Source organism: Synchytrium microbalum, assembly GCF_006535985.1.
Source record: "Synchytrium microbalum strain JEL517 chromosome Unknown SmJEL517_scf0036, whole genome shotgun sequence".
In the NCBI taxonomy this organism is placed as follows: domain Eukaryota; kingdom Fungi; phylum Chytridiomycota; class Chytridiomycetes; order Synchytriales; family Synchytriaceae; genus Synchytrium; species Synchytrium microbalum.
In genome coordinates this window covers 89,686-106,748 of record NW_022158385.1, presented here as the reverse complement: position 1 = coordinate 106,748, position 17,063 = coordinate 89,686, and the positions used below count along the sequence as shown (strand labels likewise).

The following is a 17,063-nucleotide window of genomic DNA, read 5'->3' as shown; positions in this document are numbered from 1 at the left end:
TAACAGATCTTGTATAGCCATTGAAAAGTTGAAATCTGTGTAAAGACAAGAACGGACATTGATTGATAGTTTGCTTACCATGGCAGACGTCATCAGCAAAGATCCTAGAATACAATGGATATGCAGGAAGGCTCTGTCCGGTCTAATGCTCGAGATCAACGATACATCAGACACATCAACCACTTTGATCAAATCCTGCTTGGAACGAGACAGTGGTCGTACTCTCGAGCACGTAATTAATTTCATTGACGACAAGCCTGATCAAGATGGTACAATCCCTTCTGTCATGCTCGTATGGGCTGAAGTCGTCCATACTCCAATAATACACCCAAAAATCGACGAGTCGAATGCACTCGGAATTCCGGCTACTATTGCAAATACAACAGCCACTTCGCAGCTGCTTGGAACCCCGTCTGCAACAGACAGCATTAAAACTTCCAAACCATCTACACCATCAAATCTACCAGCCCTGCCAAAGGCACCTTCAATGCAATCCGTACCCCCTGTTGCAGTACCACAAAATGTACCGACCGAGTCAGATAGTGGATCTGCCCCGAAGTTGGACGTGTCAGCTGCTGAAGATGTGACAAAAACGTCGAATATGGGTAATTCTGACTCAGAGAATGGTGCCAGCATATCTGAAGCTCGTCAGGTTTCGATATCTGGATCGGTAATTGCATTTGAAATTGTGTCCGAATTCGCGGCTACCGAGAACTTATCAAGAAACAACATAGATCATTATTTCATCAACCACAAACATTGCCATGAAGACGGAACATATAATACATGTCGGCTTCCAGAAACTACCCGAGGACATTGCTGATGTGGACGCCGTGTACTTTATGAGAGAAAAGCCCGGTGTTATACCTATGCCGCACCCTGGTCAAGGTATGCTCAATATCGACGCAATCATACCATTGATTCTCACTCCCGAATCACATTAGAATCAGAGCAAATGCTGGAATGGCTACAAGTCGGCTACATGTCAGGCCGAGCTCTCAACGCTTTGGAACGAATGCTATCAGAGGTGTATCTCCCACTCTTAACTGAAACCACCTCTGCATTTACATCTTCTCGAGCGGGTCAACCACCATCTACAGCTGCTGAATCCGCAGCAGTTACAGGACGTGCTGAATTGGCACTTTCTGTCCAAAAATTTGCTGCTCATGTAGCTCATACACATCAGCATCTAGCTGGAGAAAATAGGCTACGGATTCCAGAAAAGATTCGTATAACCGACGTATCGGAAGCTGCTCGTGACGCCTCCATGGTCCGAGAATTAGAACATTTAGCTGATGAATGGGTTGAAGCTATAGTCACCACTCTTGCCAAAGAATCAGAAAAGCAACCTGTTGGTGAGGGTGCTCTGGCTGAAATCGAATATTGGAGAACTCGATCAGTGAACTTATGTACCTTGTTTGAGCAGCTCTCGTCGCCTGAAGTCAGAGCTATTCAGCAAGTGTTGGTTAAAGCGGGAGTACCTGTACTCGGTGTACTTGAATTTCAATTGGGTGAATTGAACAAGAATTGTGCAGAGGCTAGAGATAATGTTCGCTTTTTGGGCACCCTGGAACGACACTTTAAGAATATTGTTGTCGGAAGTCTTCAAAGTGTTCAGGTAAGTGCGAGAAAAACGAAAAGTATACGTAGTTCCAATCGCTCACGACTAACACGACAGGAATCACTTCCTTCGCTCATGAATGCCATACGAATGGTTTGGATCATTTCTCGTCACTACAACCGTGACGAAAGAATGGTACCGTTGATGGCCCGTATTGCTTGGGAGCTTGCGCATAAAGTTGCTGGTGTAGTAGATGTGCGAACCATATTACGAGAGCCTCCAGCAGAAGCTCGTCGTAAGATATCAGAAGCTAAAAGTTTGCTTGAGATGTGGAGCAAGGTATTGTTTGCGTTCAGCGAATGAGGTTATTCTTGGTCGGTTTTTTTGCTGACGCAACTTACGGTAGTCCTACTTCCAAACTCGAGAACGTATTGAGGCCTCTGGGCGTGATCAACGTTGGGAATTTGATCGTCGTCGTCTCTTTGATCAGACAAATCTCATGGCATCTCGTTGTGCTGACTTGCAAGAAGTAGCAGAAGTCATGGAACAATTCCAATCCATATTTGGAGCTGAATTGAAAGCCGTCACAGGAGATCCAACTCAAATTGACGAGGTTGTTAAACGTGTAGAAGCTCTATCTGGGCCATTTGAGTCTATTACATTTGACATCTGGAATCGCAGGTATTTAGGAAGATGATTTTCCAGCATTTTTTGTTGTCACTCGACACTAACCCAAATCAATAGAAATCAATCATTCTGGGATTCTCTGATGCAACGATTCCGTGAACAAACGGCTCAGATCGAAGAAATGGCTAGATCATTTTTGGATGCATCCTTCAAAAAGCTGAGATCTGCTGAAGGTGCATTTGACTTGCTACAAAACGTACGATCCGTCAAGTCTCGAGAGAGCATCAACCGTCAACTCATGACCAAGTGGTATGAGATTCTGGATCAATATAGTCGAGAAGTGGACGCTATTGGAGAAATCTTCAGGAAGAATTGGTAAACCATACCACCTTTTTCTTTGTGCAATAGCGCATACGAGCTAATGTGAACCCTTTTTTGTAGTGATGATCCTCCTATTGCCAAGAATCAACCTCGTGTAGCTGGAGCTATTGCATGGTCACGTTCCTTGTTTGGGCGGATCAAAAAGACCATTGTTCGCTTCCAGTCTTTGCAAGGTACGAAAGCCTAAGAAAGTGACACATAATCGATATAGCACAATCTTACTGACTCCTGGCCTACCTCAGAAATGCTGACCAGTGAACAAGGTCAAGAGGCCACTCGCAATTACAAAATGGTGGCTAATGAGATGCGAGCCTATGAAAAAAGAGTACGGAATAAGACGAAAAAATGAGGGCTTGTACGATGTAATGCTGACGTATGCTTTTTCTAGCTCTACGCTGAATGGACTCAGAATGTTGAAACCATGTCATTACATTACCTCAAGTCTCACGTTCTTGCCAAAGTTGCACCACCCACCAGTGCTGCTATTCACGCATCAACGCCTCAAGACGGTGGACTCACAGAACACTTACGAGTCAATTTCCAACCCGAATTGCGCGAAATGATTCGTGAAACTAAGTGTTTAGATCGTATGGGCTTTGAGGTTCCGGAGGCTGCCATGAATGTAGCACTTCAGGTATTGTACTCGACGGTTGACCTTGTCATCCCATCCGATTCTGAAATCCTTTTTTTTGCTTTTGCTTATAACAGGAAGAGAAATATCACAACTATGTCGAGTCCTTGTCCGCTATGCTCACTGCCTACCACTCAGTTATTGATGTATTGGATACTGCTGAACGTCGATTGCTGCAAAATCACATTCAAGAATTGAAACGTGCATTGAATCCTGGCATGACCAGGTTGAATTGGAATTCGCTGGGCATTCCTGACTTTATCTCACGCTGCAGTGTGGTACGTAAAGTACTTGTGAGGACGATCTTTTTGCCGTGCTGATTCTAATACGTTTTTGAATATTTTGTTAGGAAATCAACAAGTTTTCATCGATTGTCAACCAAATTCGAAAGAATTCTGGTAACATATCGCAGATTGTAGATATGATTACCCACACAATGCTCGTTCGTGAACCACCTCCAGAAGATATTATGGATGCTCATGTATGGACTTGATAAATTCGTAAGTAATATCATGAATCAAGCTCAGCTTTTTTTTTCTCCCGTTCGATAGGAATTCTTTGATTTCGAGAATCGACATCGCACTACCTCTCTTACCACCATTGTCAACAAATATAAGAGCATTGGTCCTTTGCTTGTTAAAATGGAATCACTTGTCGCTGGTACCAACAGTGGAAGGAGTAAAGCTCTCAAAGACTATTATGCTTTTTGGGAGCGTCGAATCTTTGTGGCTCTCACTGCTGTAAGCACTGACGCCGTCTGCTGTTTTGCGCTTTTTGGCGATGATTTCACAAACGTTGTCTGTGTAGATGGTCTTCAACAACATTACGTACCTTCAGTCTATGTTGTGTCGAGAAGTCTCCAAGAAGATAGTCAAGGGCAAAGGCGCCTTTAGCACAGCACCAACCAAGAAGCCACCACTTTTCAAAGTCCAGGCATCTCTATCAGCGCCAGAAATTGTAGTTTCGCCACTCTCGGCCGAAATACATCGATCAGTGACAAGATTGGTTCGGTCGGTAATTGATGCCACACGACAATTTCACAGGTGGCAGAATGGAACATGCATATTGTGTCCTCCACAACAACTCGGTGAAGATGAAGACGCGGTCGTGTTTAGTTTCCATCCAGACGTGATGGCATCTACGCATATCGGGTATGCTGTAAACGGTCTCAACCAAGAAATCCAAAGGACTTTCGGAGGTCTGAGTAAATGGTTGGATAGTTGGCGTAAATATCGGCCTTTATGGAAGGTTGATAAGGTAAACGTGTCTTCCCCTTTTATTGTTGTTAATCGAATGCAATACCAATTTTTGGATTATTTAGGTGGTCACATTGGAAAAGTTTGCTCAAAAGAAGCCGTCCATTGTCAGCTTTGACGACAAGCTAGTCTTCTACTCAAGATTGGCAAAGGACTTGGAAGTTCAGCCTACGTTTAAAGATCTCGACTTTATTCGTATCATGTGTGTCCCACTCCAGCAGGCGATTCATAATGAAGCAACCACTTGGGTGTTTTCTATTGGTATGTAGAATTTGCAATCTCTTCATTTTTTTGACCAGCGCTTAACGTTTAAATTCGAAACTCTAGGAAAACATTTGAATATGATGGCGAAAGGGGGCTTAGATGATCTAGAAGGTTTGATATCTAAAGCAAATGAAGATTTGCAACGTAGGCCAACTACTCTTGATGATTTAACATTCGTGTTGAACGCCATCGCTGAGCTACGAAACGCTTCTGGTGATATTGAAGCTAAATACTCTGAAGTCACTGAAGCCTATCGAACTTTGGCCATGTATTCAATCCAAATAGATCCAGCAGAGCTAGAAGCTGTACAGACCTTCCCATCCAAATGGCAAGAAGCACTAAAGAGTGCAGCAGAGCTAGAGACTACCTTGGTTCCCATCAAGCAGCAATTCACTCAATCGACGGTTGCTGAAGTGACGGAATTCAGGCAAGAGATTCGTCGATACCGTGAAGAATTCCTTATATCTGGGCCAGGCACTATTGACAAAGACATGGAATCTGGTCTTAAATTGTTGGGTGAAGCCAAGACTGCTGTTGGTGCTTTGACTAGTAGACGTGAAGCTCTCGTACGAGCCGAAAAGCTCTTTGATCTTCCTATAACAGCATACCCTGAACTGTTTGAGCTTGACACCGAGTTGAAGGACTTGGACAAAGTCTACGACTTGTATGTGGAAGTACGAGATGCCATGAAGCAATGGTCGACTGGTCTATGGTCAGCCTTGGACGTGACGGTGTTGAATAAAGGGATTGATGTCTTCTCGACCCGTCTACGTAAAATGGCATCATCACTCAAACAGCTGCCACCATATAACGTAGTAGCCAATCAAATAATGACTTTTAAAGACTCGGTGCCGCTTTTGCAAGAATTGAAGAGTGAAGCTCTTCGAGAAAGACATTGGCGTAAACTGATGGAAGTCACTGGCCATCCATTTGATATGTCGGCTGATACATTCACTCTGGAAAAGCTGTTTGCTATGAATCTTGCTGCACATGCCGCTGAGATTGGTGAAATTGTATCTGGAGCTAATAAGGAACTTAGCATTGAGAACGGTAAACACTCTGCTTTTTTGTTTTTTTTTTTGTCCTTCGCGTTCCTTATTACTTTTTTGCAGGTCTTCGCGAGATAGAAAATATATGGCACGATACCAAATTCACCGTCGTCAAATATGCAAAAGGCACGGAAGATCGTGGTTGGATTCTTGGTGCTATTGATGAAATTCTCACGGCCTTGGATGATAATGCTATGGCACTACAATCTATGAGTGCTTCTCGATTCGTTACCGCCTTTTTAGATCAAGTCCAGCACTGGGAAAAGACACTTTCTGTAATTGGCGAAGTCTTGGAAGTTTGGATGGTAGTCCAACGTAAATGGATGTATCTCGAGTCCATTTTTATTGGGTCAGGAGATATTAGACAGCAACTTCCGGAAGAAGCTGCTCGCTTTGACCGTATAGATCGATCTTTTAAAAAGATTATGGTGGAGACTGCCAAGCACCCAGTAGTAGTTGAAGCTGCTTCTGCTGAAGGTCGTCTTCAAACACTACGTACTTTGGCCGGTGACTTGGAAGCTTGTCAGAAATCGCTATCTGATTATCTAGAAAGTAAACGAAATGCCTTCCCTCGGTTCTTCTTCATATCTGATGAAGAATTGCTGTCTATTCTTGGTAGTCATGATCCAAAGAATGTGCAAGAACATATTATCAAAATGTTTGATAACGTGCTCAAATTGTCCTTTGGTACGGGTAAATTAGAAAAGGCAGTTATTGGTATGGCCTCTTCAGAAGGTGAACTTTTAGAATTCAGGACTCCCACTATGGTAGAAGGTCGAGTCGAAGAATGGATGGGAGCTGTCGAGCAGCAAATGAAAAAGACGAATCGAGCTATACATAAAGAAGCAGTCTTCAAATACCCAGAAATGGATCGTCTCGCTTGGTTGGCTAATTACCAAGGGATGGTGTCTCTGGCCTCCTCTCAAGTTTGGTGGACTTGGGAAGTAGAAGATGTCTTTCGTAAAATAAAACAGGGAGACAAACTGGCCATGAAAAGATATTCCAAGATGCTCGGTGACCAACTTGTTCGCCTTGTAGTCGAAGTGCGCTCAGATCTATCAACGAATGAGCGTAAGAAGGTCAACACACAAATCATCGTGGATGTCCATGCTCGTGACATCATTGACCGATTCGTACGAGACTCTATAACGGATGAGGGTGAATTCGAATGGGAATCACAGTTACGATTTTATTGGGATCGTGTCACTGATGAATTAATAGTCAAACAATGTAATGGTGTCTTTGATTATGGATACGAGTATATGGGTCTGAACGGTCGTCTAGTCATAACGCCTTTAACGGATCGATGTTATCTCACCCTGACTCAAGCGCTCTCAATGAAGCTTGGTGGTGCTCCTGCAGGTCCCGCTGGAACAGGCAAAACCGAGACAGTGAAGGACTTGGCCAAAGCTTTGGGTCTGTTATGTATGGTAACGAATTGTGGTGAGGGTATGGACTATCAGGCCATGGGCAAGATATTCTCTGGTCTAGTACAAACGGGAGCATGGGGTTGTTTCGATGAATTCAACCGTATCGACCTTCCTGTATTGTCTGTCATCTCTGCTCAAATTCGTACCATTCAAAACGCCATGATAATGGGTCTAAAACGCTTCCAGTTTGACGGAGCTGAAATTAGTCTGGATCGTAAAATGGGTATCTTTATTACCATGAATCCTGGATATGCTGGACGTACCGAACTTCCTGATAATTTAAAGGCACTCTTCCGACCAGTGGTTATGGCTGTCCCTGATTTAGAATTGATTTGTGAAATCATGCTGTTTTCTGAAGGGTTTACAGCTGCCAAGTCTTTGGCGAAGAAGATGGTGGTCTTGTACAAATTGGCTCGTGGTCAATTGTCAAAGCAATATCACTACGATTTTGGTCTTAGGTAAGGTTGACTTTGTGTTAACCTTTTTCTCAGCATTTGCGTCTCACACGCAAACAATGTAGGGCTTTGAAGTCTGTGTTGGTCATGGCTGGAAGCTTGAAACGAGGAGCACCAGATCTCAACGAAGACGTGGTGCTCATGCGTGCTCTACGAGACATGAACTTGCCAAAGTTCGTGTTTGAGGATGTACCGCTCTTCCTTGGTTTAATATCGGACTTATTCCCCGGACTTGATTGTCCACGTGTACGATACCCCAACTTTAATGATGCCGTCGAGAATGTGTTGCAAGAGTTAGAATTCGTTAGTCTTCCTGATCAGGTATGCAAAAAAGAAGAGTTCAGGCAATGCATAGAATTTGCTCACAGTCTTATTTGTTTCAAACAGGTTGACAAGGTCGTCCAATTGTACGAGACCATGTTGACACGACACACGACGATGGTAGTTGGTCCTACTGGTGGTGGAAAGACTGTCGTCATTGATACATTATCAAGAGCTCAGACCAAGCTTGGCTTGACTACACGTCTATTCGTACTGAATCCCAAGGCCGTGACAGTATCCGAGCTATATGGATTGTTGGATCCTGTTACTCGTGACTGGACTGATGGTCTCTTGTCAAACATCTTCCGTGAACTCAATCGCCCATCTGATAAAAAGGAGCGTAAATATATCGTTTTCGATGGAGATGTTGATGCTGTTTGGGTTGAGAACATGAACTCTGTCATGGATGATAACAGGCTGCTCACTTTGCCCAACGGTGAACGTATACGATTACAAAAACATGTTGCACTGCTGTTTGAGGTATGAGTCTATGGTTTCTGAGGCGTTGAAAAAAGGTCTAAAGATATCTATATAATGCATAGGTTGGTGATTTGCAATACGCATCTCCCGCTACCGTCTCACGTTGTGGTATGGTGTATATGGATCCCAAAAATCTTGGATTCCAACCATTCTATCAAAAATGGTGCAATACCAAACATGCTGGACCAGATTCTTTAATCTTGCTCAAGTACTTTACAAAATATGTGACACCTCTGATCGAGATGGTGCTTGAGGGCTCATCACTTGGCAACCGTCTGACTCAAGTAAGAGATTTGATATCTGTGTCAGATACATAGTCGAGTCGAGGTTGGTCTCATTTTTTCTTTTCGCCCAACAGGTCATTCGTATCAATGCTCTGGGCATGGTTTCGCAATTAGCAAATTTGGTTGATTGCCAACTGCCCGAGAATGATGCCAAGCAGCCTGCCACACCAGAAAACTTGATGGAAGCTGTATTCATTCAGAGTGTCATCTGGTCGATTGGTGCCACTATTTTGGAATCAGATCGCCCAGCATTTTCTGAAGTAGTGAAGAAGCTATCAGAGTCGAATGTCCAAGCAGGGGAGACTGTCCTAGTTGGCGGTCTACCATCTGATGGGAACCTATATGAATGGTTTTTTGATGCCACCCAAAAGCAGTGGTCTCCATGGAAGAAGTTTGTGCCCAAGTATGAGCATAGTAAAGCAATACCCTTCCATAAAATATTAGTCCCGACTATGGAGACAGTCCGTCACACTTGGCTTTTGGAGAAACTAGTCACTGCAAAGAAGCCAGTGCTGTTTGTGGGTGATGTAGGAACCTCCAAGACTGTCACTGCCCTAAACTATCTACGTCAACTACCAGCAGATCGCCATCTCCTTCTAAATATAAACTTCTCCAGTCGTACGAGCTCAATGACAGTCCAAAAGAATTTGGAAATCAACGTCGAGAAACGTACCAAGGATACGTATGGACCAACAGCAGGCAAGAGGCTTGTCGTGTTTGTGGATGACTTGAATATGCCATCCAAGGATACGTATGGTACTCAACAGCCCATCGCCCTTCTCAAATTGCTGATTGAGCGTGGTGGTCTATACGATCGTGGTAAAGAATTAAATTGGAAATATCTGAAGGACGTCCAATTCATTTCTGCCATGGGAACCCCCGGTGGTGGCCGTAATGACGTAGATCCACGATTCGTGGCATTGTTCAATGTATTCAATGTCACTTTCCCAACGGAGACGTCGCTACTGCAGATTTACTCCGGTATCCTCTTGGTAAGTTGCAGGTAATTAAATAGTTGACATTAAATTTGCTAACACTGGAAATCAAATAGGGACATACTTCCGCATTCGCTGATGCTGTTCGTACCACATCGGAGAAGCTCACGAAGTTGACGTTGAAGCTGTACACTGAGATTTCAAAGAATCTCCTACCGACTCCTTCTAAATTCCACTATATCTTTAATTTACGTGATATCTCACGTGTATACGAAGGCCTGTGTGCTGCAACACCAGATCACTTCGAAACTGGCCCTCAAATGGCTCGTTTGTGGAGAAATGAGGCTATGAGAGTGTTTTATGACCGTCTGGTCACTGATGCAGATCGCACATATGTAAAGAAGCTCATAGACGGATTGGTAGACCAGACCTTTAGTAGTGACGTAGCATACGTAAACAGAAACCCAATCTTGTTTGGTGATTTCCGACATGCCATGCAAGAAGATAGTGCAAAACTGTATGAGGATCTTCTCGACTTTACAGCAGTCAGGTCTATATATCAGGAAATTTTGGAAGAGTACAATGAGAAATTCAACCGTATGAACCTTGTACTCTTTGAAGATGCCCTAGACCATCTGACTCGTATCCAAAGGGTCATAAGAATGCCAAGAGGCCATGCACTTCTGATTGGTGTTGCTGGTAGTGGAAAACAGTCTTTGACCAAACTAGCAGCCTTTACAGCTGGGTACACAGTCTTTGAAATAACACTGACTCGAGGCTATGGCGAGCTGGAATTCCGAGAGTCACTCAAACTCTTGTATTCTCAGCTTGGCTCGGGCAAAAAGACTGTCTTCTTGTTTACTGATGCCCACGTCGCCAAGGAATCCTTCCTTGAATCCATAAATAATATGCTCACGACCGGTATGGTGCCCGCCTTGTATGAGGATGACGAGAAGGAAGTCATAATGAGCTCCATTCGAGATGAAGTCGCTGCTCACGGCATAGTGCAAAGTCGAGAAAATGTGTGGAACTTCTTTATAGAAAAGTGTTGTGATAATCTACACATTGTCCTTGCCATGTCTCCTCAAGGTGACAAGCTTCGAGACCGATGTAGAAGCTTCCCTGGTCTTGTAAACTGTACAATGATTGACTGGTTCCCTCCATGGCCCGAAGAGGCTTTGTTGTCTGTTTCTGAGGCGTTCCTAAAGGTATGCAATCGTGAGTGTTGATTCATTTCAAAGATCCTTGAAAACTGAAAATCATTACATATTAGGATGAGAACGTCGTTCCAGAACACAAGTCAAATATTGTCAGGCACATGGTCGGTGTGCATTTGTCTGTTGGTGACTTCAGCACACAATTCCAGCAGAAATACAGGCGTACAAATTATGTGACGCCCAAGAGTTACCTAGATTATATAGGCACGTACAATCGTCTGCTCCAAGAGAATCAGGAACTCAACGGAAGGCTCTGTACTCGTCTTGAGTCTGGTCTGTCCAAGTTGGAAGAATCTTCTGCTCAACTCGCTGTGTTGAATGTACAGCTAGCTGAACAAAACATCGCAGTCAAAAATAAAACAGAGGCTTGTAATAAATTGCTCGAAGTCATCGTAGCCAACACCAAGGAAGCTGAAGAGAAGAAAGAGCTAGCTGACAGGAAAGCTGGTGAACTTGAAACGCAAAATCTGCAGATCGCTCAAGATAAGGCTGAAGCTGAAATCGCCTTGTCAGAAGCACTTCCTGCTCTAGAAGCTGCTCGTCTAGCATTGGCCAACTTGTCGTCATCCGAAATCACAGAAATCAGATCGTTTGCTAAACCACCCAAGGAAGTTCAAAAGGTCTGTGAATGTGTCTGTGTTATTAAAGGCATCAAGGATGTTTCATGGAAGTCAGCAAAGACTATGATGTCTCAGATCGACTTTAAGGCATCACTTATGACACTTGATGTAGACGGTATCCGGCCAGCTCAAACTAAAGCCGTAAAGGATATCATAAAGGAAATGGACGTTACTGTAGACCGTATGAAGGAGATTTCTTCCGCTGGATCTGGTCTGCTGACCTTCGTCTTAGCTGTAGTTGGTTATTGTAACGTAGCCAAGACTATCGCACCTAAACGTGCCGCCGTCGCTCAACTAGAACGTGATTTGATGATGAGTAAAGCTGAATACGAACGGATTGTACAGGAGCTGTCTCGTCTGACAAAAGAATTGTCGACTCTCCAATCTAGTTTCCATCAAGCAAAGACTGAACAGCTTGAACTTAAAGAGATGGCTGAGATTATGCAAAGGCGTTTGGCTGCTGCCGATAAACTTATCAGTGGTCTCAGTTCAGAACGTGTCCGATGGGCCGAAGACTTGACGGGCTTAAAGGAGCAAAGAACTCAGTTATTGGGAGACTGTCTGTTGATATCCGCCTTTTTGAGTTATACTGGTGCATTCAATTGGGAACTTCGTAATGAGCTTATATATGAAAAGTGGCTCAAAGACTTGAGAAGCCGTGGAGTTCCCATATCGAAGAACTTTAAGGTCGAAAAGCTCTTGACCACCGACGTCGAAATGAGCAAATGGGCCCAAGAAGGTCTACCATCCGACGAATTGTCAATCCAGAACGGTATTCTAACGACAAAAGCCAGTCGTTTCCCACTGTGTATCGATCCACAAGAGCAGGCACTAGCATGGATTCGTAAACGTGAAGCTGCCAATAATTTGAAGGTGTCGTCATTCAACGATCCCGACTTCTTGAAGCATCTTGAAATGGCCATGACTTACGGCTTTCCCTTCCTCTTTGAGGATGTCGACGAATATATAGATCCAGTCATCGATGCCGTATTAGAAAAAAACTATAAAACTACAGGTTCTCGTAAATTTATCGTCCTTGGTGATAAGGAAGTAGACTTTGATCCCAACTTCCGATTATACCTCGTGTCACGACTAGCCAATCCTGTTTACACTCCCAAGGTGTTTGGTAGTGCTATGGTCATCAACTATAATGTCACCTTCAAAGGATTGAGTGACCAGTTGCTCAACTTTGTAGTCCGTCACGAACGAAAAGAGTTGGAGGAGATGAGAGAACGGCTTGTAATGGAAATGAGTCAGAACAAGACTCTTCTCAAGGATCTGGAAGACACTCTGCTACGAGAATTGGCATCATCAACAGGTCTAATGTTGGATAATGTTGAGCTAATTCGAACTTTGGAAGAGACGAAATCGAAGGCTACCGAAATCGCTCAAAAGCTTGTCTTGGCTAATCAAACATCCGAAGAAGTCGAAATTTCTCGTGATGGATATAGACCAGTTGCCAAATGTGGAGCCATCTTATACTTTGTCTTGTCTGAGCTCTCGGCCATTAACCCCATGTACGAATACTCCCTATCAGCCTTCTTGGAAGTTTTCTCTGCATCTCTGTCAAAGAGTAAGCCAGATCCTGTAGTAGCCAAACGATTAGTCAAAATCACGGACACATTAAAATATGCCGTATATAATTATGCATGTACTGGGCTGTTTGAACGTCACAAGCTGATGTTCTCATTCCAAATGACTATAAGGCTTATGGAAGGTGATGGGCTGATTGACCCAGCTGAGCTAAACTTCTTCCTCAAGGGTGATATAACGCTGGAGAATCCCAAGGAAGCAAAACCAGTAACATTCATAACGGATCAGGGATGGAAGGATTTAGTACGTCTATCTACATTGAATCCAATCTTTGCTGCCTTGCCAGATCAGCTACGAGGAGAAAAGACGAAGGCTAACTGGGCACAATGGTGTGCATTAGATGCCCCTGAAATGTCACCATCGCCATACGATGACTTGCAAAAGTTGAATGCGTTCCAACAATTGTGTTTGTTGAGATGCTTCCGAGTCGATCGTGTTTATAATGCAGTCACTAAGTATGTAATTGACCACATGGGTGAAAAGTATGTAATGCCGCCAGTCATCAACTTTGCCAATATCTTTGAACAGTCGTCACCCAACACCCCAGTCGTATTCGTATTGAGTCCCGGTGCTGATCCACAAACAGACCTACAGAAACTCGCGGAAACTCTTGGATATGGTGGTAATAGGTTGAAATTCTTGTCTCTTGGTCAAGGACAAGCACCAATAGCTTTGCAATTGCTAGAAACGGCAGTGGCGCGTGGACAGTGGCTCATGTTGCAGAATTGCCATTTGCTTGTAGCATGGCTTCGTACTCTAGAAAAGGTGCTGGAAAAGATTGATCGACCACATAAAGACTTTAGATTGTGGCTCACGACAGAACCAACGCCACAATTCCCTATCGGTATTCTGCAAAGATCACTCAAAGTAGTCACCGAACCGCCAAACGGTCTGAAACTCAATCTACGTAGCACGTATTACCATCTGACTGAAGAAAATCTCAAAGATTGCTCCCACGACCTCTTCCGTCCACTTGTATTCGCCTTAGCATTCTTCCACGCTGTAGTCCAGGAGCGAGGAAAATACGGCAAGATTGGATGGAATGTGAAGTATGACTTTAATGAGTCTGACTTTAGGGTATCCGCAATAATTCTACGCACCTACCTCAACAAGTCACTCGGTAATATTGAGAATAAAATACCATGGACCACTCTCCGATATCTTATTGGTGAAACTATATATGGTGGTCGTGTCACGGATGACTATGATCGTCGAGTCTTGATGACGTATCTTGATGAATATCTAGGCGAATTCTTATTCGACAACTTCCAGCCTTTCGCCTTCTTTGCCAATAACAAAGTGACGTATAATATACCACCAGGAACCAGTCGTGATACTTATCTTAATGCCATTGAGGAATTACCGTTGACCAACTCGCCCGAAGTATTTGGTCTTCATCCCGACGCAGAAATTGGCTATCTAATCGACTCGGTTCGAAGTATGTGGAGCCAACTGACCAGCTTACAGCCCCGTACAATGGATGGTGTCGGTGGTATTAGTCGTGAAGAATTTATTGGTGGTATTGCCAAAGATATACAGGCCAGACTTCCAATACCATACGATATCTCTAAAATTCAGAAGGAATTCAAGGTACCATCGCCAACGCAGGTCGTACTCTTACAGGAACTGGAACGTTGGAATAATCTCGTAGAATCTATGAAGCACTCGTTACGTGATTTGGCTTCAGCATTGAGGGGAGAAATCGGAATGAGTGCCAAACTTGACGACGTTGCTAATGCCTTGTTTAATGGTACAATTCCGGGTCTATGGCGTAATCTAGCACCTCAAACAGAAAAAAATCTAGGCAGTTGGATGCAGCACTTTGAACGTCGTTATGCTCAGTATACTTCTTGGGTAAAACAGGGAGAACCTATAGTAATGTGGTTGTCAGGGCTTCATGTCCCTGAGGCTTATATAACGGCTCTGGTCCAGACAACATGCAGAAAGAATGGCTGGCCTCTAGACAGATCAACATTATATACACAAGTGACTAGCTACGCCTCTGCGTCTGAAGTCACAGAACGACCACCTAGTGGGTGTTATGTACAGGGTCTATATCTTGAAGGAGCAGGCTGGGAAATGGAAAAGAGCTGTCTGCGTCGTCTGCCAACTGGTGTTGGTAATCTCATCACGAATCTTCCCATCCTCCGTATTATACCTATAGAAGCCAGTCGTCTCAAACTTCAAAACACCTTCCGAACCCCTGTATATACAACACAACAACGTCGCAATGCATCGGGAGTTGGATGGGTATTTGATGCCGATTTAAGCACGAATGAGCACTCTAGTCACTGGACTCTACAAGGAGTCTGCCTCTTGCTCAACACAAGCTTGTAATAATGTATATAAGTATATTAGCGTTGATTCTCACAACTGTATAATAATAAATATCATTGTCAAACTGGTACACTTGATCTTGGGCTTGCATGGTAATAATCTACAAACGACGGGTTTCTTCGTTGTTCACGAAATGAAGTTCGAGGGGAATGATATCCGAAGAAGGAAAGGATGACAGCTTTCAACGGAGACGATGTATAGATGACCAACAAACTTTCAATCACCAATTGACTGCATGTAATCACCGCACAGAATAGGTCAAACTCGGGGCTAATGGGCTGCACTGATACGACTTCGTAGCCAAGTCTGATTGCTACAGTAAAGTTCTTTGAGTTGCGTAGTGGCTTTACAACCAGCAAAAGCAAATACCGTTACCATTTGGACTTGAAGTCACAAAGGTGCATAGTGTGAGAAATCCAAGCTTGAAGCATATTGATACTTCAGTTTTCTGCATAGAGCGATGGCTGACACGCCTTATGCGTTCATGAGGTTCCATTGCATTCTTCACCGCAGATGTCCTCACAGTGACTTCCTTCTCAGACCCAGACTCACTGACGCTTGACAGAGCCCTGCTCATTCTGTTATGGGTTAAGTTGATGTATCTAATGATCGATAGGTAAAAGAAGCATATAGATCCAATGGACACAGAGATGACAATCAATTCTAGAGATGTTACAATCATGTCCGTCAGTTCCCTTGAATTCCACTTATTCACACAGTAGATGGGAATGGATTCATCTGGTGCCATGTGGCCAGCAATTACTGGTAGAGAAACACTGGTTTAGAGTGTCATCTGACGTTGCGACAATCTAAAACATACATATAGGTAAAGGGACACAAAAGCCGATAATCCAAGTGCAAGCGCAAAGTAACACCGCCTGCGTCATATTCGTGACCGTTTTCTGTGGAATAAGGCTGTTTGAGCTCTGGGAATTTCAATAACACAGTTCACAAAGTCGTCACTTACCCTGCATATGACCATATACCTATCAAATGCTAACGTCAGCAGTGCCAAAAGCCCCGCCGCTTCACCAGTCACTATAACAACTCCTTGCGCATCACAAAGTGTTTGACTTGAATGAATTTTTCCAATAATCACGGCGTCCAGTATAGGCGGAATCGAGCACCATATTAAAAAGAAGTGAACCAAAGGAAGATTTATAAGGAGCAGGAGATTTGGACTCCATATTCTGGTGGGTGATTCTCATCCGGGATCAGATTTCTGGTTGTAATTGTAAGTCTTGCTGCAAAAGGAGGAACATACCTTCTGCTACTGAAGAACGCTACAAGTAGTAGCGCATTCAAAACGCTTGCCACGCCCATGATGCACAAAAAGAGAATTGCTCCCACATAGTCTAGTTTTACCCATGGCACTATATCCATACCGGAAACCGCCCCCGACGACCCCAACTGTCTTCACTGACAGCAGTTTAGGATTTTGAAGTCATGGCTGCGTGTCGTTTCACTGTGAGCAGATTGATATTTTTTAACCACATAGGATTTGAGTATCTGCAACCTCCGCGTTTTAAAGACTTGAGTTCCTCGGTACCCACATCCGGAAAATTTTCAAAGATGTTTTGTCGCGATTCGGTAAGTCGCGAAAAATGACCAAGAGTGTTCAA

At 43.7% G+C, this 17,063-nt stretch overlaps 1 protein-coding gene across 1 annotated transcript; it reads left to right on the top strand.

Annotated features, from left to right (window-relative positions):
- Positions 1-79: 79 nt before the first annotated feature.
- On the top strand, positions 80-15,441 carry SmJEL517_g04802 (uncharacterized protein; the record flags this gene model as incomplete). Its single annotated transcript, XM_031170730.1, has 22 exons — positions 80-670; positions 735-888; positions 945-1,618; positions 1,679-1,900; positions 1,968-2,242; positions 2,306-2,563; positions 2,630-2,742; positions 2,812-2,894; positions 2,958-3,203; positions 3,278-3,478; positions 3,550-3,681; positions 3,752-3,940; positions 4,008-4,457; positions 4,522-4,717; positions 4,784-5,770; positions 5,833-7,657; positions 7,720-7,975; positions 8,042-8,455; positions 8,518-8,739; positions 8,814-9,731; positions 9,791-10,882; positions 10,948-15,441. The coding sequence occupies 22 exons, from the start codon at positions 80-82 to the stop codon at positions 15,439-15,441; spliced, it is 13,992 nt and encodes a 4,663-aa protein (XP_031023288.1).
- Between the last annotated feature and the right edge of the window lie 1,622 nt (positions 15,442-17,063).